The sequence below is a fragment of the Anolis carolinensis genome, chromosome 1 (assembly GCF_035594765.1).
Source record: "Anolis carolinensis isolate JA03-04 chromosome 1, rAnoCar3.1.pri, whole genome shotgun sequence".
Classification (NCBI taxonomy): Eukaryota; Metazoa; Chordata; class Lepidosauria; order Squamata; family Dactyloidae; genus Anolis; species Anolis carolinensis.
Genome location: NC_085841.1, coordinates 334,854,325 through 334,877,554, shown reverse-complemented (window position 1 = coordinate 334,877,554; position 23,230 = coordinate 334,854,325). Strand labels below are relative to the sequence as shown.

Here is a 23,230-nt window from a genome sequence, read left to right as displayed (position 1 = left end):
ATGCAACTGTAGAAGCAGAAATGCAATAGTAAATGTATTTATATCACGGATTTTGGTTGAGCAGCCATAGCTGTGCACCTTCCATTGGTCCGGGGGACAATTCTGATATTGGCCCTTCAGGACCTGCTACATGTCTGTCACACCTTTCTGTGTATGTGTTTTGGAAGAGTTCCTGGTTGTTTATCCCAACAATGTGACACTGTGTAGTTGCTATGAAAAAAGGCAAAAATCAATGCTAGAGGTCATTATGAAAGGATTCAAGTATGAAACTGCCAGTATTCCCAAGGACTTGTACAAATCCATGGTGAGATTGAGACATTCATTTGGAATGTTACACAGTTTGTATCATTGTCCCCACACATGAAAAAAAAACTGTTACAGAACTGGAAAGAGCACAGGAAAACACAAGCGATAAAGCAGTTGGAGCTGCTTTTTTTTTTTGCTTCCCCCCCCCCCCCCTTTTTTTCTTTTTTGGAAGAATGGTTATGTTTGAGGCTCTTTAGAGCCCTGGCAGGTAGAAGATGCAGGCAGTGAGTTTAATGTTGGCCACACTTCACCCTCATCACACTAGAGCATGGATTCACTTTAAATCGGTCTTCTGCCTCCTGCAGAATTCTGGGGTATGTAGTTTAGTGAGGTCCAGGGCCTGTCTGGCTGAGCAGTTTAAAAGCCCTTCCCTAAACAACAAGCTCCAGAATTCTAGATGTAAAGTGGATTCATGCTCTAATATGATGAGATCCTGTGTGTGCACACATGTATGCATTTTAAACTGGCAGTGGCCAGATATTAACTTTCGGGGGGGAGGGGGGCAGCAACCCACCCTTCTCCTTGCAAGACCCTCTTACTTTAGTTCCTATCAAAACAGCTCCAAACTGTGGCAGGCAGGCAACAAATTCCCACATAAGTATGCGAAAGAAAACTCTTAATGTGCATCAGTGCTCTGTGGTTTATGCAAGATTTCCTATGTAATCATCTGCACAGTGAAATCACTTTAGTCAGTACCAATTTGAAGCTGCGTTACATGGTCAGTGTAAATTGTGGGGGTGGGGAGGGGTGTCTACACTGACACTATAATCCAGTTTAGAACAGGTTTGGGAGGCTTAACACAGGTGCCCTCCCCACCGAACCCATTACTAGAACCTTCAGTAGCTCACTGTGATGCTTTTAACAAGCATCTTGCAGATAAAATATCTCGCATAAGAGCTGACTTAGACATAGTCATTGGAGCAGAGGCCAATAACAAGATATCGAGCAACTCTGTAAGTGGGATTACACTGGATCAGTTTCAATTGATGAGTACTGTTGATGTGGACAAGCTGCTGGGGCAAGTGAGGAAGACGACATGCCTTTTTGATCTCTGTCCATCTTAGTTGATCATCCAGACAGGAGATGCAATTTGATCTCAAATGCAACAAATTATTAATGCATCTCTCAGGGCGGGAAATTTCCCATCCTATTTAAAAGAAACAGTAATCAGACCACTGCTGTAAAAGCCTTCCCTGGATCCCCTGGATTTTAATAATTACCAGTGGATCCCACTGGTAATAATTACACAGTGGACCAATGTCCAACCTTCCTTTTTTGGGCAAGATAATTGAGAAGGCAATTGCCCTCCAACTCCAACTTCCTTGACCCATTTCAATCCAGCTTCAGAGCATGATATGGAGTTGAAACTGCTATGGTCGCCTTAGTGGATGATCTCTGTCTCAACATTGACAGGGGGAATGTTTCCCTGTTGGTGTTTCTAGACCTCTCAGCAGCCTTTGATACCATTAACCACGGTATCCTTCTGGAATGCCTGGAGGAGCGAGGTATCAGAGGCACTGTGCTGCAGTGGTTCCAGTTGTACCTCTCAGGCAAGTTCCAGATGGTGGTGTTTGGGGATAGCTACTGCTCAAAAAAGGAGCTGATAAGTGGTGTCCCACAAGGTGCCATTCTATCCTCAATGCTCTTTAATATTTACATGAAGTCACTGGGGAAGCTCATCTGTAGGCATGGGGCAGGATGTTATCAGTATACAGATGACAACCAAAAAATATTTCTCCATGCCTTCCAAAACAGCCTCAGCTAAGGATAGCATGTCTCCCCTGAATGAATGTCTGAGGGAGGTAATGGGCTGGATGAGGAAAAACCCATTGAAACTGAATCCAGATAAAACAGTGGTACTTGCTATCAAAGGTCCTAATCTGGGGATGACGGTGTGTCAGCTAGTCTTGGATGGGGCTACACTCCCGCTGAAAGATTGTGTTCACAGTTTGGGAGTGCTCCTGGATCCATCTCTCCAAATTTAGCCCAGGTAGATGCGACAGTCAGAAGTGCTTACTACCAGCTTTGGTTGATACACACCAGCTGTGGCCCTTCCTAGATTTCAAGGATCTAAAGATGGCACTGCATACACTGGTAACCTCAAGGTTGGACTTCTGCAATGCACTCTACATTAGGCTACCCTTGCATCAAGTTCAGAAACTCCAGCTGGTTCTAAATATGGCAGCCAGATTAGTTACAGGAACATCTAGGCATGAGCATATTACACCTATCCTAAAGTCACTCCACTGGCTGCCAATTAGTTTCCAGGCAAAGTAAAAAGTGTACTTTGTACTTTTGACCAGCCACAACCCAACAAGCAACTATCACCCAGAGGACCTTTTCATCGGTCACCCATAGATTGTGGAGCGACCTGCCAGAAGAAATCTGACAGCTAAATAAGCTGTCAGAATTTCAAAACCATGTAAAGACTTCTCTCTTCCGGCAGGCCTATCCAGACAATCTTTAAGCATGAATTTAAAATGTGTGTCCTTTGTTTAATCTTGATTACATTAACCATAGAAGGTGGCCTCCTTGCAGGTCCCGTCCCTCCCAATTTTCTGGGAGAGATGCGCATTAGCGCATTAGAGATCTACACGGTTAAGGGGGGGGGGGAGTGGTGAGTAATAGCAGAAGCAGTCAACTGACCCACCCAGGGAGTTTGTTAGCTCCCTGTTGCCCAGCTATGCCCTTGGGGTATTTTTTTGGCAGCCCCTGTTCAGGATCTTTTAATGTGCTTCATCCAAGGCAGATGTTTGCAATGTATTCTGCATGTTACAGAAACAATTTCGCCCTGGATCTGGGATATACTGGCATCAGTTGCAGCTCAGGTTTTTTGCACAATTTGGGCTTTTCCAGGATTTTTTTGGTCAATATATAATGCAATAAAACTGAACCCTTGCTCTCCCTCCCTCCTGTCTCCCCCTTGATCTTCTCTGTTTACTTCCCAATTCCTGGGTAGGAGATATTATTACTTTGAAGATGTATGCTGGGTGTCTTCAAAGTTAACAACTCTAGATTGGACCCTCTGGCTAATTGTGTTTAGATATTTGAGGTGAGATTTTTCCTGGTTCAGTCTTATTCAAAGTCTGCCATCAATAATTGTGTGAAATGTCTGTACGTTGTTTTGGGATTTCCCCCACAAGCCTCATTGCCAGTTTATCTATCTCTGACAAATTTAAAACTTTTGTAATCACTCTTCTGCTGTTGACATTCACGTGTGTTTCCAGTTTTGTGCATGTAGCATTCTCACCCTAATTATCATGTATTGGGATGTTTTTGTGTTTATTGGTTTTGCTTGTTCCTTTTGCACTCCTAGAAAAAATAGTTCAGGGCTTGGTTGAATTGTGACTTTGAAAATCTTCGCAGTAGTTTTTGTATGAGGGTTGAATGAAAAGTAATGCCTCCACCTTCATTATTCAGGTTTGGATGGAAATATTTTTATAAATCAAATGCAGAAATAATCCTTAGAATGTGCTCTTTAACTACCACTATTCACTTTTCCACATAATCACCAGACAATTGGATTTATTTCTGCCAACAATTAACAAGTTTTCTGAAGCTGTCACAGAAGAAGTCAACACTCTGTTTCCGCAGCCAACATCTCACAGCACCCATCATACACAGATCTTCCGATACCTAAGCAAAGCAATAATATGACCCACACGTTCTTGTGAAATGCCGATTATGCTTGAAATTTCTCTCTGAGTAATACGATGATCATCCTGAATCAATCTATCAACCTTTTGCTCACATCAACACAATCACCATAAACAGCTTACATTCTCTGATGAATCTCCTTTGGGGTGACACCTTCTGCTGTCAAGAATTCAATGACTGCACATTGCTTAAGTCACATTGACCGACCATCTGCACAGGGTTCCATACTTCGCACTTTAACAACATAATCGTTCAATGCTAAGGCTTCCTGCCAAGTGAAACTGAAGAGGAGAGTCTACTGAACAAGCCAGTACCTGCCGCATTCCAGTACTGCCATCTGTAGAGGAGTTACAAAGGTGGAGGCATTACTTTTCATTCAACCCTCATATCAAGTTCCAAAATCGCCTTGCTTTAGAGGAGGTCCACACATGGGAAAATGTCCCCATCTCTTTGCTACACCTATTATTATTATTATTATTATTATTATTATTATTATTATTATTATTATTAGATACACAAGATTAGTTAGTACACAACAAATAAGATCACTACACTATTTATTTTCGTGTCAAAAGCATTGGTACAGCAAATACATTTCAAATAATGGAAATAAAATAGAAAAGAAAAGAAATCACAAGCAACTAAATAGTTTTGGACCAAAAGCGGGCAACAGCAACCGCATTGTCTGTAGCTTTAAACAACTCCTCCTCCGTACATGAGGCAGGGCATTGTGGGCAAGCATACATATGCTGAGTTGTTTGTTCAGCTCCACAGTCACACAAGGTGGAGGATTCCTCCAGGTAATGCCACCTCGCCAAGTTGTCTTTTGATCTGCCCACTCCACTTCTGAGTCTGTTCAGGGACTTCCAAGTTGCCCATTCCTGGTTTGCCCCTGGAGGAAGACCCTCTTGGGGGGCCATCCAGTTAGAATTGCCAGGTTTAGCTGCCCAGAGAGACACCCTTGCTGTTGCTGGAGGGACATCAAGAGGAGTGGTGGTTCTCATGAAGCCCTTCCTTGATTTGAGTCTGGTGGGAGGAGGGTGATAGCCATGCAGTGGGTGGCTTTCACAATGTTCAACCTTTTTTCTCTCACCGTTAGCAGCAACTTCCCGTCGCACGTCAGGAGGGGCAATGCCAGCTAACTTGTAGAGTTTATCAACAGGTGTAGGTTTAAGGCATCCCGTGATGATTCTGCATGTTTCATTCAGTGCTATGTCCACCTGCTTTGCATGGGCAGACTTGTGCCAAACAGGACAGGCATACTCTGCAGTTGAGAAAGACAAGGCCAGGGCTGATGTTCTTATTACTTGTGGGTCTGCTCCCCATGCGCTGCCAGTCAGTTTCCGCAGGATGTTATTGCGTGCAGCTACTTTGTGCTTGGTGTTCATGCAGTGTTTCCTATATGTTAGTGTTCGGTCTAAGGTGACACCAAGGTATTTAGGATGGAAACAGTGTTCGAGCTCTTGGCCTTCCCAAGTAACTTTCAGTTTCCTGTTGGCTTCGCGGTTACGTAGGTGGAAAGCACACACTTGTGTCTTGGCAGGGTTAGGCTTCAGGTGGTTCTCTTTGTAGTAGCTGGAGAGATCTTTCAAGGCATTGGTGAGTTGCTTTTCAACTGTTTCAAAATCTTTTGCTTGTGTTGTAAGGCCAAGGTCATCAGCATATATAAAGCTCTTTGTGAGTGATGGTAGTGGCTGATCGTTCGTGAAGATATTAAATAAGGTCGGTGCAAGAACGCTGCCTTGGGGTAAACCATTCTTTTGCCTCCTCCATCTGCTTTTCTGGCCCTGAAACTCCACATAGAAGCTGCGGTTTTCTAAGAGGGTCTGGACAGTTTTTGTAAAGTCAAAGTCCCGGGTGATATGGTAGACTTTATGCAGCATTTTTCTATGTTGCACCGTGTCATAGGCTGCCGTAAGGTCCACAAAAACTGTTCCCGTGATGCAGCCTTTCTCGTAGCCTTCCTCGATATGTTCAGTCAGATGAAGAATTTGACCTGTACAGTTTTTCCCTGGTCTGAAACCTGCTTGTTGTGCAATAAGCTTGGGTTCGATAACAGGTCCTCGTCGATTTAATAGCATCCTCTCATAGACTTTATATAGATGACATAAGAGGGAGATTGGTCGATAGTTCCTGGCATTGGAGGCATCTTTACCAGGTTTTAAGATGGCAATTATCTTAGTTTTCCTCCATGCTCTGGGAATCTGTTTGTGTGCCAGGCATTGATTGTAGAATTTCAAAAGCCAGTTTTCAGCTTTGGCCCCCAAGTGTTTGATTTGCTCCATCATCAGGTCATCTAGGCCAGGTGCTTTACCAGTCTTACATCGCTTGATGGCTTCTCTGAGTTCTTTCAGGTTTAGAGGAGAAGACAACTGGTGGGTTTCAAGTTCTGGCACCCTGTTGATTTTCATCTTTATTCTGCTGCAGTTGGTTTTCCCATTCTGAATTAGCTGGTGAGCTATCTGGTCTGGTGTCACGTTCGCGTGTCCAGGGTTGACCAGAGGGTCGCTATCCAGGCGTCTCAGCAATTGCCAGGCTTTTCGGCTACTCTTGGACATGTCCAGGTTCTCAAGCAGCTCTATCCAACGGTCTTTCTTAGCATTAGCTAAGGCTGTAGATAGTTTTGGGCCTGCTGCTATAGTCCCATCACTGTATGGGTTCTCTTGAAATAATCTGAGATATTCTTGTAGCTGATTTAGTGATTCTTCGTTTAGGCCTGGTAGGTAGCTTGTGCGACAGCCTCTAGGGATTGAGCGCCTTGAGGATCTTTTCACAGCTTCTACGAACAGGTCATAATTTTCTATAGATGGTTCTATATCAGAAATAGCAGCTTTCAAGGTCTCTGTAAACTTTGTCCAGTTAGCTTTATTGAAGTTATATCTTCTGCGGAATGGGACACTTTTCGGTCTTACAGCTGCATATCCTACGCAGCATATTGGTCTGTGTTGTGTGTTAGGTATTGGGTTTAATACCCTTTTGGTGCATTGGTGGCTTATGCTTTCCTTTACAAAAATCAGATCAGGGTTATAACCATGCTTCCATCGGCCGCTATTAAATGATGGTGGTAATTTACTGTCATGAAGGAGGCTCATTCTACTATTGTCGGCCCACGTTAGAACTGCTTCGCCATTTCTATCATCTTCGTCATAGCCCCAGACACAGCTGTGGCTATTGAAATCTCCCACAACAAAATGGGCTTCATGATTGTGGCAACTGGTTGGGGGTGTAAAATAGAAATCAGCCCCAGGTGGTTTATAGAGTGATGATACGGTGCAACTATCAAGTTCTACAGATAAGATTTCAATGTTGTTCACTTCTGTGAGGGAAGTTGCAGAGATTGCTACACCAGATCGTACAAAAATGGCACTTCCATATTGTCTGTGAGGTCGTTCCACTGCCAGCTGCATTCCAAGAATTTTTGGTCTTCTCATTGTAATGTCTCTGTGTGTTTCCTGTATACATAGGATGTCGCATGAGATGTCCTCAGACATTTTGGCTAATAGTTCTTCCTTAGCAAGTGACAAACCTTCTATATTAATAGACATAATCATTAGCAATGGTCTTGATAAAGACCTTTGGTATTCATCCATTCATCCAATGCTTTTGGGGTGGAAAGATCGGCCGCTTACACTGGCAGATGCAAGTAGGGTTGCCTTTTGCAGATGACAGATGACATTATTATTATTATTATTATTATTATTGACACAAAGACAACTTATGACACAGCAAATGAGATATATATGCTGGATTTATTATTATTATTATTGACACAACGACATAATCTGACACAGCAAACAAGATAGATATGATGGATTTCGTATCACACGTTGAACACTTCGCAAGCATTTAGGACTGTGTGATGTATTTTCGGATGATGCGCGCAGATTCCAGCAGGGTGGCCTCTTGCAGTTATTATTATTATTATTGACACAACAACATTGTATGACACAGCAAACAAGATAGATATGCTGGATTTCGTAATACAGTAGAGTCTCACTTATCCAACATAAACGGGCCGTGTTCCGTCCCCCAGGACGATGGTTTGCCTTACTTATTGGTCGTTTGTTTGTTTTCCCTCCTTTGCATTTTGTTTCAGCCTCTGGCTGCAAAAGCCTAGGAAAAGTGGCTTGAAGTCTGCAAGAGCTGGCTGCAGTTTTCTTTGCAATGATTGGTCAAAGAGTACAACATCTTAGGACCGCCCTTTTTACCAGGGTCTAGTCTCCATTTTAGAGTTTCATTCTGGCTATAGTCTTCCAACGTGCTGGAGCTGTGCAAGGCTAACTGGGACAAATCATCCTCAAAACCAGGCCAATCTAAGCCTATCCAAATTAGATAAGTATTGAATTATACTGATCTGGAATAGGAATTCTAGTTAGAGGAGCAGGGTTATTCCATCGCTTCTAGAACTAATCTTTGCTGTAAAGATAGGGAAGGAAAGAGTTTCTCCTTCTAATATAGACAGCGTGATTAGGGTATAGTGGTTTTATAATCACCTTTGCCTTCTGGAACCAGGGATAATTCTGCAACTAAAACCTATGGAAATTTGTTTCATTTTCTGCAACTTTAAGATCTGTGCCAGGTTTACAACCTTGTATGAATAAACATCCTTTTTTGAAGTTCTCCAGACTCAGTCGTTCAATATTTTAGGACAGCTTATAGGGATTTGCAGTTCGCCCGGATAAAGGACGGCACGTTTCAGCTTTATAGTGTTTTTTTTATTGTCTGGCGGACGGCACAGTTTTGAGGACGATCAGCGGTTTTCCGCTTGAGCTAGCCTGCACGGCCATAGAGACTTTGATTTTGTTGGTCTGTTGCAGTGAAGCTTGCTGCCATTCCTTCAGCCTCTGCAGTATCCTGCTCTTCAGCTGCGGCTGTTTCTGCAATTGCACGGCTGTGCAAAACCCAGCAATCTACCCCGAGCTCCTTCGGTGGCAGGTATCGAGCCGCGGAGCTCCAGCAGCAGTCTTTGGGCTCACACAGAGGTGGTGAGTCCAGAAGCACCAGGCCGGGACCCAGATAAGCCTGGCAACTCCAAAAGAAAGTTCTGGCTGAGTCTTCACAGTGGCTAGGATCTCGGCCGGGACAGTCGCCCGGCGGTGGTGACCTGCCTCATGGTCCGGCGGTGGTGACCTGCCTCATCATCCTGCGGTGGTGACCTGCCTCATTGACCTGCGGCGGTGACCTGTCTCATCATCCTGCGGTGGTGACCTGCCTCATTGACCTGCGGTGGTGACCTGTCTCATCGTCCTGCGGTGGTGACCTCCCTTCACAGCGGGGAGGAGGCGTCTCTTCTCTCCTCCTTTCCAAAGCCAGCCTCGGTGCGCCTTCGGCGGCAGGCCTCGAGCCGCGGAGCACTAGGTGCTTGAAAATTTGGCGAAGTCGCCATTTTGGCAGTTTACGTCACTCGGGCAAGGGAGGTATCAAGTGGCAAGTTGCTGTCAGTTGGCATTTTGCAGCTTGCCTACCAAAGTTTGGCGCCAAAGGTCACAATCTTTGTAAAGTATAGTTACTTAGTGATATATATTGCTATGGTTAAGTGCTGTGAATTGTATTATATATTGAATTTGCTTTTATTGTAAATTTACTTGCAGGTATATTGCATTTGCCTTTGTTGTAAATTTACTTGCTATTAAGAATACATAATGTCTATGCAATTTCAAGATGATGCAGATGGTATACCTCCTTCTGAGGCTGAAAGTAGGAATGAAAGGCCCCAAAGGATAAAGCACCCTTCAGCCAAGATGCTAGCCCATCTAATAGATGAAAAGGAGCTCCTCCATGTGAGGTTAGGTTCGGCATGGGAGCGAATTGTAACATTAATGGACAGAATTGAGAGCTTGGGTATTACAAGGGTGCCATCCATATTACAGACAGACCTTGAAGAGACCTTCGGTATTTGGAGGGGTTTGGTGTCTAAGATAGTCCAGGTCCTCGAGCGCATTAACGCCAAGGATTCAGAGTTAGAAATAGTGAGTGTCTTAGCTGACACTAATGAGAAAGAAAATAAGGTGAGGGCAATTCTAGATGCCTTGGAATTTAGTTCTCCATCTGTTAATCTAAGGTCTGAGCCAAAAGGAAATCAGTCTTCCTTATGCAGCCATGAGACCAATCTTTTAAAATCACCTGCTGTGGCACTTAGTCTTAAGTCCAACCGCTCTAGCCAGGTATCTAAGCTAAGGGAGTGTGCATCATCTAAACATAGCCACTCTAGCAAGTCTTCTGCTGCTGGGAGTGCCATCTCTTCCCTAGCTGCCTTGCACATTAAGGAGGCTGCACGTCTAGAGCTAAAGAGCAAGGTAGCGGGGGCGGAGGCTGATGCTAAGGCAGCTGATCTCACCCTTCCCTTTAAAGAAGAAGAGCAACGACTGCAAATAGAACAGGCCCGTAGACAAAGCGAAATGCAAATAGAACAGGCCCGTAGACAAAGCGAAATGCAAATAGAACAGGCCCGTAGACAAAGCGAAATGCAAATGGAACAGGCCCAAAGGCAAGGTGAAATAGAAATGCTTAGAATAAGGATGGATGCTACTGCCAAAAAGGTAAGGGCTGAGACTTTGGCCAAGGCCCTAATTGAGCCACTCACAGAAGAAAATGTAAGTCAGTTGCCGAAGCAGGACCCTTCTTCCAAGGTGCTTGTGCATCTTAATAGCTTAAACAGCCAGTTTTCGGATGAGGAACAGGAAGACTTCTCTCCTTACCCAGAGCAGGGCCCCAAAGTCACTTTTGAGTTTCCTGCAGAGCAGAGCGTCATAGCGGGGAGCTCACCCTTGCCCGAGCTACCTGTGCCTCCTGCTAAATCCCTAGGTCAGTCAATCAGGGCCTCAAGGCCAAGTGCTAGTTGGCCCTTACAGACAGCTGCACAGGGAGCCACCGATTCGTCAGTGGTCGATGTCATCCCTCCAAGAGGCCAAAGGTTGACGCAAGGTGCACGGTGGGAGTCCACTCCACAACAGCAAACTCCTCAATTGTTCCCTTCGACGCCAGAGTCCCAGCTTGTCTCCATCATCAGAAGCCCCAGAAGAGATCTTAAGGACAAGGGTGTCGAAAAGTTTTCGGACAAGCCTGAGGAATTTCTTCTCTGGAAGGCCACCTTCCAGAGAGCAATCAGAGACTTAAAGTTATTGCCTGAGGAAGAACTGACTCTTCTGGCTGCATGGTTGGGCCCAGCCTCATCCTCACAAGTTAAGAAGATCTACGCAGCCCACGTAGCCGATCCCGACAAAGCCCTGGAAAAGGCCTGGGCCAGGTTGCAGCAGAGGTATGGGGCCAGCACAGAGATTGAAGCATCTCTTATGGACAAGCTCCAAAGGTTCCCAGCTTTGAAACTCAAAGACTTCAAACTCTTGTGGGACCTCAGCGATCTCCTTACGGAATTAGAGTCGGCCAAGGAGAATCCAGAACTGCCCGGTTTGAAGTGCCTCGATCAGCACCTGTCCCAGAGGCAGATCTTGACCAAGCTGCCCTTCACTTTGCAAGAACGCTGGGGACAGGAGGTCTTCAACTACAAGGAGGCCCACTCCCAGGCATACCCTCCATTTTCTCATTTGGTCCAGTTCATCACCAGGGCGGCCAGAGAAAGGAATGATCCGCAGACGGGCCTCCCCACCTTATACCAAGGGACCCAGCCAGAGAAGGCACCTAAAGTGGAGAAAAAACCATCCAGAGAGGCCAAAAGACCGGTTAGTGTTAAGGCTGTTGAAACTCAGCACAGGGCCAACGAATCCAAGTCAGAGGTGAAGGAGGTGCTCTGCCCCATTCACCAAAAGCCTCACAGTTTGGCCAACTGCCGGGAATTTGGCAAGAAGCCTTATAAAGAAAGACAACAGATTGTACAGAAGCTGGGCATATGTTTTAGGTGCTGTGGAGCAACTCCTCACTTTGCATCCAACTGCAAAGAGGACGTCAAATGCGCAAGGTGTAACAGCCTTAAGCATTGCACCGCGATGCACAACTCTGACGCTGTCTCCCGCGCCAAAGGGGACACGTCTTCCAAAGAAGGGTCATCTACTGAAGCCACCAACATGCAGACCGCGTCACGGATGCAGGAGGATGCTCCATCGGTCGCCTGTACTGAACTATGCTCTGACGTGCACCAGTTCAGAGTCTGCCATCCCATCTGCCTAGCAGATGTATATCCAGCCAGAAGACCTTGGCTTAAAAAGAGACTTTACGTGGCTTTGGATTCACAAAGCGACGCCTCCCTGGCGACTCCAGAGTTTTTCCAACTGTTTGACATAAAAACCCAGACGGTCGACTACACCATGTCCACCTGTGTAGGGAAGAAGAAGTTGCAGGGTCGCATAGCATCCGGCTTTGTTGTCTCCTCTTGTGACCAGAAGAGACTGTTCGAGTTATCAGACCTCATTGAGTGTTCCTCTATTCCCCGGAACAAAAGGCAGATTGTCACCAGAGAAGTCGTGGAAGCCCATCCTCACTTGCGAAAGCTGAAGAACGCCTTACCTGCTTTCCGTCCAGATGTGGACATTGCCCTTCTGCTTGGTGCGGACTGTCCGAACTTGTTCTATGTGAACGACCAAGTTAAGGGACCTCCAGGGGCGCCCATTGCTCAGCTGCTACCACTAGGCTGGACAGTTACAGGCCCAGTGTGCATAAATAGGATGCACCCTCCATCGTCGGTGGGCACTCGTCAAGCGCACGTGCTTCAAGGCAGTCGCCCCACACTAATGCATAGCTGTTTGAGTCATATCTCGGTCTATTGTCAGGGGATAACACCAGAGTATTCTTCCATCTTTGAAGTCTCCGAAAGGGATGAAACTACAGCGCTTTCCAAAGATGAACAGAGGTTTTTAGAGATCATGAACTCTCAAGTTTCCCGGAGTCCCGAGGGAAATTGGATAGCCCCTCTGCCTTTTAAAGCAGAAAAACCCACTTTGCCAAACAACAGGCATGTGGCAGAAAATAGACTCTGGTCACTGAAGAAGAAGATGCAGAAAGACCCCAAGGTAAAGGAGCAAATCGTTGGCTTTATGGAAGACATGTTCCAAAGTAACTACGCCGAGGTCTCTGATCAAAGTGAGGTCAATGAAGAAAACTGGTTCCTGCCTTTCCATAAAGTCACGCATCCCCAAAAGCCTAACAAGGTCCGAATTGTATTCGATGCCAGTGCCGCATGCCAAGGCATTTCTCTTAATAATGTTTTGCTAAAGGGACCAGATCTTTTAAACAGTTTGCTCAGAGTCATCTTGAGATTTAGAGAGAAAGAGTTTGCTGTTATTGCAGACATCCACAAGATGTTTTACGCCTTTTTAGTTCGTCCTGATCATCGCAGGTACCTCAAGTTTTTGTGGTACGCGGACACTCAAAATTTGTGTGACGTTCGGGTTTTTCAGATGCGCGTACATGTCTTTGGAAATACCCCGTCTCCAGCCGTTGCAAACTACTGCCTCAAAAGAACCGCAGATGAGTTTGGGCACCAGTTCAGTCCAGAAGTCGCCAGCATAGTTAACCACAACTTCTACGTGGATGATCTTCTGGTTTCGTTTGACTCCGTTCATCAAGCCATCCAAATAGTGCATGAGCTGCAGGCTTTGTTAAAAGGTGCCAACATTCGCCTGCACAAACTATTATCCAACAGCAGACAAATCTTGCAAGCCTTTCCCTCCGAAGACTTAGCGGAAAGCAATGTTAATACAGAATTGCCCGAGTCCGTTCCAGAGGTGAAAGTTTGCAAGATGACCACAGAAATCAAGATGGGCCAAAGATCTTGCCTGGAACCACACCGTTTTGAATGTTTTTCGGAGTGGCACAGTCTTCTTAGAGCAGTTGCTAGGCTTATACATCGTTTAGCTTGCAAAGATAGTGAGCCTTTACAGGTCCAGGATATGATAAAGGCTAAGAGCGTCATATTCAAGTCAGTACAGAGATCTGCTTTCAAGCAGGAAATAGCTAGGCTAGAGCAAGGGCTCAACATCCCTAATCAAAGTCTTCTAAATGAGTTAAACCCATTTCTAGACAAGGAGGGTATTTTGAGAGTTGGAGGAAGGTTAGCCAAAGCTAAACTCAAGGCGTGCATAAAAAACCCCATCATCATACCCCCTAATAGTCACACTGCATTGCTGCTCGTTCGGCATCGCCATGAAAGGATCCATCATCAGGGTAGGACTCTAACTGAGGCAGCCCTTAGAAATGAAGGTCTGTGGGTAGTTAATGCCAAAAGGTTGATCAACAGTTGTATTTTCAAATGTGTTAAATGCAGGCGCCTTAGGCGAAACTGTCAAAGTCAGTTGATGGCAGAACTACCTCAGGATAGGACTTTGACAGACCCACCCTTTTCCCATGTGGGAATCGATGTGTTTGGTCCTTGGGAGGTTGTCACTAGGAAAACCAGGGGTGGTGTTGTAAATAACAAGAGGTGGGCAGTTTTGTTTACTTGTTTAGTAATACGAGCTGTCCATATAGAAGTCATAGAAGGGATGGACACTTCATCATTTTTAAACGCATTAAAAAGGTTCATAGCCCTCAGAGGGCCAATTAAGTCAATTCGGTCGGACTGTGGCACCAATTTTGTAGGTGCGACCAAAGAACTCAATTGTGTGTCTAGGTTTGGGAGAGACCCAAAGGTTCAGAACTTTACGAATACTGAACAAATTATGTGGACTTTCAATGTTCCTCACGCCTCCCACATGGGTGGTGTTTGGGAGAGGATGATTGGTATTAGTCGCAAAATCCTTAATGCCATGCTTTTGACTCATAGGTCATTGACGCATGATGTTTTGGTGACACTTATGGCGGAAGTTACCGCAATTATCAACAACCGGCCGCTGGTTCCCCTTACCAGTGACCCTGAGAACTTACAACCACTGACTCCTGCACTTATTTTGACACAAAAGGTGCCAGGATGGAAGGACATCATGTTGCCAGTTCCGGACGGAACTCACCGTGCCCTGTGGAAACAGGTGCAGTCCTTGGCCAACCACTTTTGGAAAAGGTGGAAAGCTGAGTACTTAAGCCAGCTTCAAGCTAGAAGAATCTGGCAAAGCCCACAGGACAACATTGAGGTTAACAACGTTGTGTTGTTAAAGGACAAAGACTTGCCCCGCCATGCATGGCCCATGGGCATTGTATTAAAGACCTTTCCTTGCCCGGATGGTAAGGTCAGGAAAGTTCAATTAAAGACTTGCAACAGAGACAAAGTGTCCATTTTGGACAGACCAATTAGTGACCTCGTGTTGCTTATTGGAGATGTTTAAAGTTCTAGTGTTTGTATTGTCATATGTGCAAAGGTGTTTGTATGTTTTTGAGTGGTAAATTCCCACATCCTGGGAATTTAAGCGGGGAGTGTTCCGTCCCCCAGGACGATGGTTTGCCTTACTTATTGGTCGTTTGTTTGTTTTCCCTCCTTTGCATTTTGTTTCAGCCTCTGGCTGCAAAAGCCTAGGAAAAGTGGCTTGAAGTCTGCAAGAGCTGGCTGCAGTTTTCTTTGCAATGATTGGTCAAAGAGTACAACATCTTAGGACCGCCCTTTTTACCAGGGTCTAGTCTCCATTTTAGAGTTTCATTCTGGCTATAGTCTTCCAACGTGCTGGAGCTGTGCAAGGCTAACTGGGACAAATCATCCTCAAAACCAGGCCAATCTAAGCCTATCCAAATTAGATAAGTATTGAATTATACTGATCTGGAATAGGAATTCTAGTTAGAGGAGCAGGGTTATTCCATCGCTTCTAGAACTAATCTTTGCTGTAAAGATAGGGAAGGAAAGAGTTTCTCCTTCTAATATAGACAGCGTGATTAGGGTATAGTGGTTTTATAATCACCTTTGCCTTCTGGAACCAGGGATAATTCTGCAACTAAAACCTATGGAAATTTGTTTCATTTTCTGCAACTTTAAGATCTGTGCCAGGTTTACAACCTTGTATGAATAAACATCCTTTTTTGAAGTTCTCCAGACTCAGTCGTTCAATATTTTAGGACAGCTTATAGGGATTTGCAGTTCGCCCGGATAAAGGACGGCACGTTTCAGCTTTATAGTTTTTTTTTATTGTCTGGCGGACGGCACAGGCCGGCAGAATGTTGGATAAGCGAATATGTTGGATAATAAGGAGGCATTAAGGAAACGCCTATTAAACATCAAATTAGGTTATGATTTTACAAATTAAGCACCAAAACATCATGTTATACAACACATTTGACAGAAAAAGTAGTTCAATATGCAGTAATGCTATGTAGTAATTACTGTATTTACGAATTTAGCACCAAAAGATCATGATGTATTGACTACAAAAATGTGTTGGATAATTCAGAACGTTGGATAAGCGTGACTCTACTGTATTATCATTTCGTATTATTATCATCATCGTTGTTGTTGTTGTTATTATTATTATTATGGATAAGGGATTCTCAGCCTATATGCATGTGGTTTCAATATAACATCTGTTCTAAAGCAATCCTTATGAAAACCCCACAAGACAAGTGAAGTAGTGAATACAACTGGACACATTGCTTTTCGCAATGACTTCTGGGCGATGTAGTCCTTTCTCCTGATCCCAACATGCGCATACGTTAGTGTCGCCTGCCTAGATAATTTCTGCGACTGCAAAGGGCTACGGTCACAATGATTTTCGTCTTATAATTCTGGTTCGGGATCAACTGCATTACAATCCTCCATTTGCGGGGGGGGGACTGCCTTTCTTTTAGAATGAATTGAAAGGGTCACAAATGTTACCAAATCTAACTAAAAATTCAAGCCCATCTTGTGTAGGACATTTTACCGATTGCGATGAGGAACCCGAAGTGACGTCTTGTTTTGCCCTACGCAACAATACCACGCCCCTATGACATTTAGTCAGCTGATCGGCCGCGGGGAAACTACTGACGCGCCGGCCCAGCATTGGGAAGGCGAGTTGTTTCCCATCCAATTCCGAGCGGCCATGTCGGAACAACGCGGCAGCCAATGAGATCGCGGCGTCTCCGGCGCCGAGCGGCCATTGGACGGGGCGCCGCGCCGCGATTGGCTGACCCGGCGGGGAGTCGGTGGGCGGGGCCGAGGGTTTCCGAACCCAGGCGGCCCTTCCTGTCAGGGCGCAGCGTCGCCTCGCTTCGCCGGGAGAAAGCAGCACCAGGGAGATTGATGGAGCGGCCGGGAAAGCGGGCCTCTCCGCGGTGGCTCTCCGCCCGGGCCCTGACCGCAGTGGTGCTGCTCTTGCTGGCGGCTGGGGTCTGCTTGGCGGCTGCGGGTCAGTAATGGCGTTACGGGTGGGCCTGTGGTCACTGAGGGGTTCCTGCAGTTCGACCCTCCACAGGGGTTTTGGACCTCAACTCCCACCATTCCTCACAGCCTCAGGCCCCTTCCTTTTCCCCCTCAGCCGCTTAAGCGGCTGAGGGGGAAAAGGAAAGGGCCTGAGGCTGTGAGGAATGGTGGGAGTTGGAGCCCAAAACACCTGGAGGGAGGGCCCAAGTTTGCCCCTACCTGCTTAAAACAAAACTGGTTTGAATTCTCAGTTACTGCTATAAAGGAAGCCAACATAATAAACAGATGATATGAGATGCAGTTTTACAAGTCCTTCAGCTTGTTGACAAGCTGGAATGTGTCCAGAGGTGGACGACTAAAATGATCAAGGCCTGGAGAACAAGTCCTATGAGGAGCGGCTTAAAGAGCTGGGCATGTTGATCCTGCAGAAGAGAAGGCTGAGAAGAGACATGATGAGGGCCATGTATAAATATGTGGGGGGAAATCATAGGAAGGAGGAGCAAGCTTGTTTTCTGCTGCCCTGGAGACTAGGACATGGAACAATGGTTTAAACTACAGGAAAGGAGATTTCACCTGAACATTAGGAAGAGCTTCCTCACTGCGAGAGCTGTTCAGCAGTGGAACTCTCTGCCTTGGAGTGTGGTGGAGGCTATTTCTTTGGAGGCTTTTAAGCAGAGGCTAGATGGCCATCTGTTAGGGGTGCTCTGAATGGGATTTTCCTGCTTCTTGGCCGGGGTTGGACTGGATGGCCCATGAGGTCTCTTTCAACTCTATGATTCCCTACCACTGAACTACAGTTCCCAGGATCCCATAGCATGGAGTCGTGGCCTTTAAAGTAGTGTCAACCTATGTTCACTCTGCAGTGTAAATGCTCCCAGGGATGTATGGTCGGTTACGTTCAGAGCCTGTAACTTTATTGTAATTTGCCCACTTTTCTGTGGCAAAAAATTAAAGACATCTTACAGCTGTCGTTTCCTAACACTGTTGCTTGCCTTGTTCCATGTCCTTATTTTTCGCTCTTTTTTCCTCCCTGCTAAGCAGCAAAGCCTTGTGGCTGGGAAATTACACTTTGGGTTGTATGGTTTGTATAGTTTGCTTTTAATTACAGTTCTGTTTTGTGTTTATTGTTATTTCATTTATACCTGTTTGCTATAATTTTTGTTACTTGGTGCTGCTACTGAGTTTTAGTTAATTTTTGTGTATTTTATATATTTTGTTTTGCACTGTGTTGCCTTGTAAGGTGCCCCAAGTCCAAGTGGGGAGATGGGGTGGGATATAAATAAAGTTATTATTACAGATCAAATATCTCTCATTCAAAATGCTCGAACCTAGAAGATTTTGGATTTTGAACATTTTTTGGACTATTTACATGTACATATACGTACATGTATGGGGGCCCCGGTAACGCAGCGGGTTAAACCACTGAGTTGCTGAACTTGCTAACGGAAAGGTCGCTGGTTTGAATCCAGGGAGCACGGTGACCTCCCGCTGTTAGCCCCAGCTTCTGTCAACCTAGCAATTTGAAAACATGAAAATGTGAGCAGAAGAATAGGTATCCCTCTGGCAGGAAGGTAATGGCGCTCCATGCAGTCGTGCCAACTACATGACCTTGGAGGTGTCTACGGACAACACCGGCTCTTCAGCTCAGAAATGGAGATGAGCACCACCCCCCAGAGTTGAATTCGACCAGACTTAATGTCAAGGGGAAATCTTTACCTTTTATACATACATGTACATATTTGTTACCTTTATTTATTTAGAATATTTATTATATTCCACTCTTCAGCCCCAAAGCCTCTCTCAGCATGGCATACAAAGCATTATTTTGACACTTCGCTACCCTCAGACTTACAATCGATATACCTTGGTATATATTTATATTCCTTGGAGATGTGACTTAGATGTTCCATTCATACTTTATACACATTTCCCAAAGGTAATTTTATGCACAGTAATTCCATGCATGAAGGAAAGTTTTTATCATCAGTAAGCAAAGGTGTCATTCAATATCTCTGGCCACCCATGTGGACAATTTTGGATATTGGATAAGGGATGCTCAAACTATCCATTTTAGATATTCTGGAATGTATTGCAATATATTGTTATTGTTATTTTGCTTTTATTTAATAAACCGGGAATAAATGCTGAAGTAAAATCCACAAAGATTAAATACAGGTTTCATTTCATCAGGCTTTTTAATCCAGTGGGTGAGCACTAAACAGTGTGGGGAAACAGTGTTGTTCTCCAGATATTAACAGAGTGCAGTTCCCATTGTTCCTGTCGAGGGTCATAAATTAACTGGCTACTTTAAATATGCAATCCACCCTAGAGTATTTAATAGTACCAATAAGCTTTAAAAACACAGAGAATATTTGCTGATCTTTCTACTTTACACATATAGCACCCACATCCTAGCTGGTCCACATTCATAGTTTTATCTCAGTTTTCAGAGCTACAAGGAAAATGTCTGAGCATTAGCTAATCTAGGATTTGCAAAGAGTGGCATTCAGCTGAGGTACTCTGTAATGTCTTCACCAGCAGAGCAGAAATGTGTTTGTTATTTTTCTATGTTATACGGATGGCAATGAGGATGCAGGAATCTTTGCTTTTAGAGGCCTAGTATAGTGCACTCACTCCAGGGAACCAGAAATACCAGATTTATTTCCTAATATTCTTGAGTTCATTCAGATCCAGGTAAGCTTTTAAAGGGGTGAATTATTATACAAGAGGGTTGGACTGGATGGCCGATGAGGTCTCTTCCAACTCTACTATTCTATGATTCTAACTGTCTGATACTATAGAGGCACTGCTTACATTCTTTAAAATCATGGTTGGAATAGACCATGCCATGCAGAAACCGTTCAAAGCACTCCTGACAGATGGCCATCACACCTGTTTAAAATCCTCCAAAGAGATTCTGAGGCAGCATATTCCACTGCCCAACAGCACTTACCATCAGGAAGTTCTTCCAAAATTTAGGTGGAATTTCTTTTCTTGTAATTTGGATCTAATGCTCTGTATTATAGTCTCTACAGCAGGAAAAAACAATCCTCAATCCCTCCTCAATATAACATCTCTTAAAACATGGCTATTATGTCCCCTCTCAACATTCTCTTCTCCAAGCTAAACATATCCAGTTTCCTAAGCTTTTCCTCATAGGGCTTGGCTTCCAAACCTTTGACCATTTTGGTCGCCCTTATCTGGACACATTCCAGCATGTCAGCATCCTTCTTGAATTGTAATGCCCAGAACTGAACACAATATTCTATGAGGTCTGACCAAAGTAGAATAGAGTTGGTCTATTACTATACAGCAGTGCTTATCAACATTTTATTTCATTATGCCAGAATAGAAGTACCAATCAGGTTATCACATCTTGGGAAACATTAAGATCAGCTTCCATGCAATTACATGAGAAAGAAGTGACTACCAAGGATTGCTCCTCATCTCTGGAATCAATATCAAATCTTTCATGTCTAGTATTGTTTGGTCTATGGCAGTGATTCCCAATCTTTGGGCCTCCAGCTGTTTTAGACTTCAACTCCCAGAAATCCCAGCTGTTAGGAACTGTGGGAGCTGAAGTCCAAAACACCTGGAGGCCCAAAGATTGGGAACCACTGCTCTATGGAGTACACTGTCAGATCATGTTACATAACTTTGTGGTGCTTTGAGTAGAGTAGTTGGATTGTACAGTGTGATTCCTAAGATGCCATACTTGTTGAGGTTCTGCCTATCAAACTGAAGCAGTTAGTACAATTGCAAATATTCTTGACAGACTTGCCTAACAAAGAAGGTTAAAGATCAGTGAGGTAACAGTGCAGAGACCAGATATTCCTGATATATGTATACACCAATTGACAAAGCAGGTATTTTTTGAAAAGTCTTTTTAATACCCCATCCTGGTTTTTTGGTTACTGCTCCCAGGCTGTGGAACTCCCTCTCAAGAGAAACCAGAATAGCCCCATCCCTGCTGGCCTTCAGAAAGCAAATCAAGACCTTTCTTCGCCAACAGGCTTTTGGGGAAGGGTAAGGGGAGGCTCTAGAGAGGGAGGGTGGGATTGAGGAGGATATGAGTTTTAAAAGCCATTTTAATGTATTTGCTATATTTTAATTCTGTTTCTACCACACTGTTATTATTGTTTCTTAAGTTTTGTATTGCTCTTTTTAAACTGTTTAGTGTGGATAGATGTCAGTCGCCTTGAGTCCTCATGGGGAAAAAGGCAGGATATAAATAATGATAATAATAATTAATCCTCTAGCTGGATGTTCTCTAGAATTGGGAGGATGACAGAGGAAGTCTGGAAAAGTATCAACTGCCAGTTCCACAATATAGCACCATGTCTACAGTAAGCAATGTGGTGAAGCTTGAGCTAGAAAAGGGATTCTGCTGTAGCTGATCCTGCTTCAGCCGTGTGAAAATAAGATAAACAGCAGCTCCTGTCAGGATCATTATTATAGGCTATCACTCATGGCCGAGTATAATTGCTTTCCAAGTGTAGAGTCTTGGCGGTGGGTCCATAGGTGACTGTAGAGGCCTATTCTTGATCCACATGTTCTTTTGCAGTGGGGACATCGATTTCCAGATGAAAGGCAGTCACGACAAGGATTGGCTTGATATGCCTTCCTCTTGACATATTTTGTCCTTTTGCCCTCTATTCATTTCTATTCAAATTCCACAGCACTGTTGGTAACAGCTGACCTCCAGTCAAAAGGTTCGAGGGCTAGAGCTTCCCAGTTTTCGGTGTCTATGCCACAGATTTTAATGTTGGCTTTAAGTCCATCTTTAAATCTCTTTTCCTGTCCACCAACATTCCGTTTTCCATTCTTGAGTTGAGAGTATAGTAAATACTTTGGGAGACAATGATCAGGCATTTGGACGGTGTGACCAGTCCAGTGAAGTTGATGGTGGAGATCATTGCTTCAATGCTGGTAATCTTTGCTTCTTCCAGAACTCTGACATTTGTCTGTACCATGCAAAGCATGCATGAATGAACATTTTTATTTGCTTAGGAAAGGTTTATGTAACTTGTTTCTTTCATTTTATATTTACATATTATTATTATTAATATTATTATTAGAATTAAAAATTTCCTGAAACAAAAACTGCTTTTTTGAGCTATAGGAATCTACTGCTATTCTTTCATGTTTTTTGTGCCTCTGCTGCCAAATTTTCTGCTAAAGATGTAATGACACATCAACTTTGTTCACTGAAGTATATTTGTACCCGAGTGGCAAATTAGAGGTCACTTCATTAGTTTGGTAAGCAAACAAAGGGTGGTGATAGAAACTATTGTGGTGTTTTATTACGTTAATCACATAATGACTACCTTTTCTTCTAAAGTTTGTAGTATGTTTTATCTCTGACCTTGAAAGTATAGAACAAATAGGGAAGTTGGCTTTAGGTGTACTTTGTCTTATTATTCACCATGGCAGCTTTGAGAAGTCCCAGGTGTAGATTCAAGAAAAATTAATTGCAGAGAAATTTCACATTTTTATTAATATTTTGAATTGGGATTAGGTTCTTCCTATGCTTTAGTTAAAGAAGAAATGAGAAAATAGTGATATACTTTCTGTTCCAATACCCACAAACATACACTCTGAATCAAAGTTCTTTAAAAGGGGTCTCTTGACAAGTTATTGCACTTGAGAGTAATCTTCAGGCAGTTATGGTTACATATCCTGTATTTATGATAGACTGAAGCTACTTTTAAGACAACCTGGCTCTTTACCTGTGATGTAGCATTGTTTGGCACTAAGGGATTTCAAAAAGGTGATTGGGGATTTGCATTGAAATTAGAAATACTTGGATAGCTTTGTAACTCCAATATCCATTTAGGACTATAGTTACTACCAGTTCTTATCTATTCCAAATGTATACCAGGACAGTGCATCTGATTACAACTTGAAATATTGTGGAAATGGAAGTGATGAATTAATAAGTTCTACTACTAGTAGTTTTACATTGGGAAATTACTCCCTTTTTCTGAATGGATCTTTTTTTGTATTATACATTTTCATGATAGGAAGGTTGTCTTGAAAAGCCAATGCAAGTGGTGAATT

General features: G+C 44.0%; 1 protein-coding gene across 1 annotated transcript in view; it reads left to right on the top strand.

Annotated features, from left to right (window-relative positions):
- Positions 1–16,843: 16,843 nt before the first annotated feature.
- Positions 16,844–23,230, top strand: part of sel1l (SEL1L adaptor subunit of SYVN1 ubiquitin ligase) — a 37,928-nt gene continuing 31,541 nt past the window's right edge. Inside the window, exon 1 of the mRNA XM_003214422.4 lies at positions 16,844–17,156. Coding sequence (XP_003214470.1) covers positions 16,874–17,156 — 283 coding nt within the window. The 5' untranslated portion in view covers positions 16,844–16,873. The remainder of the gene's footprint in view (positions 17,157–23,230) is intronic.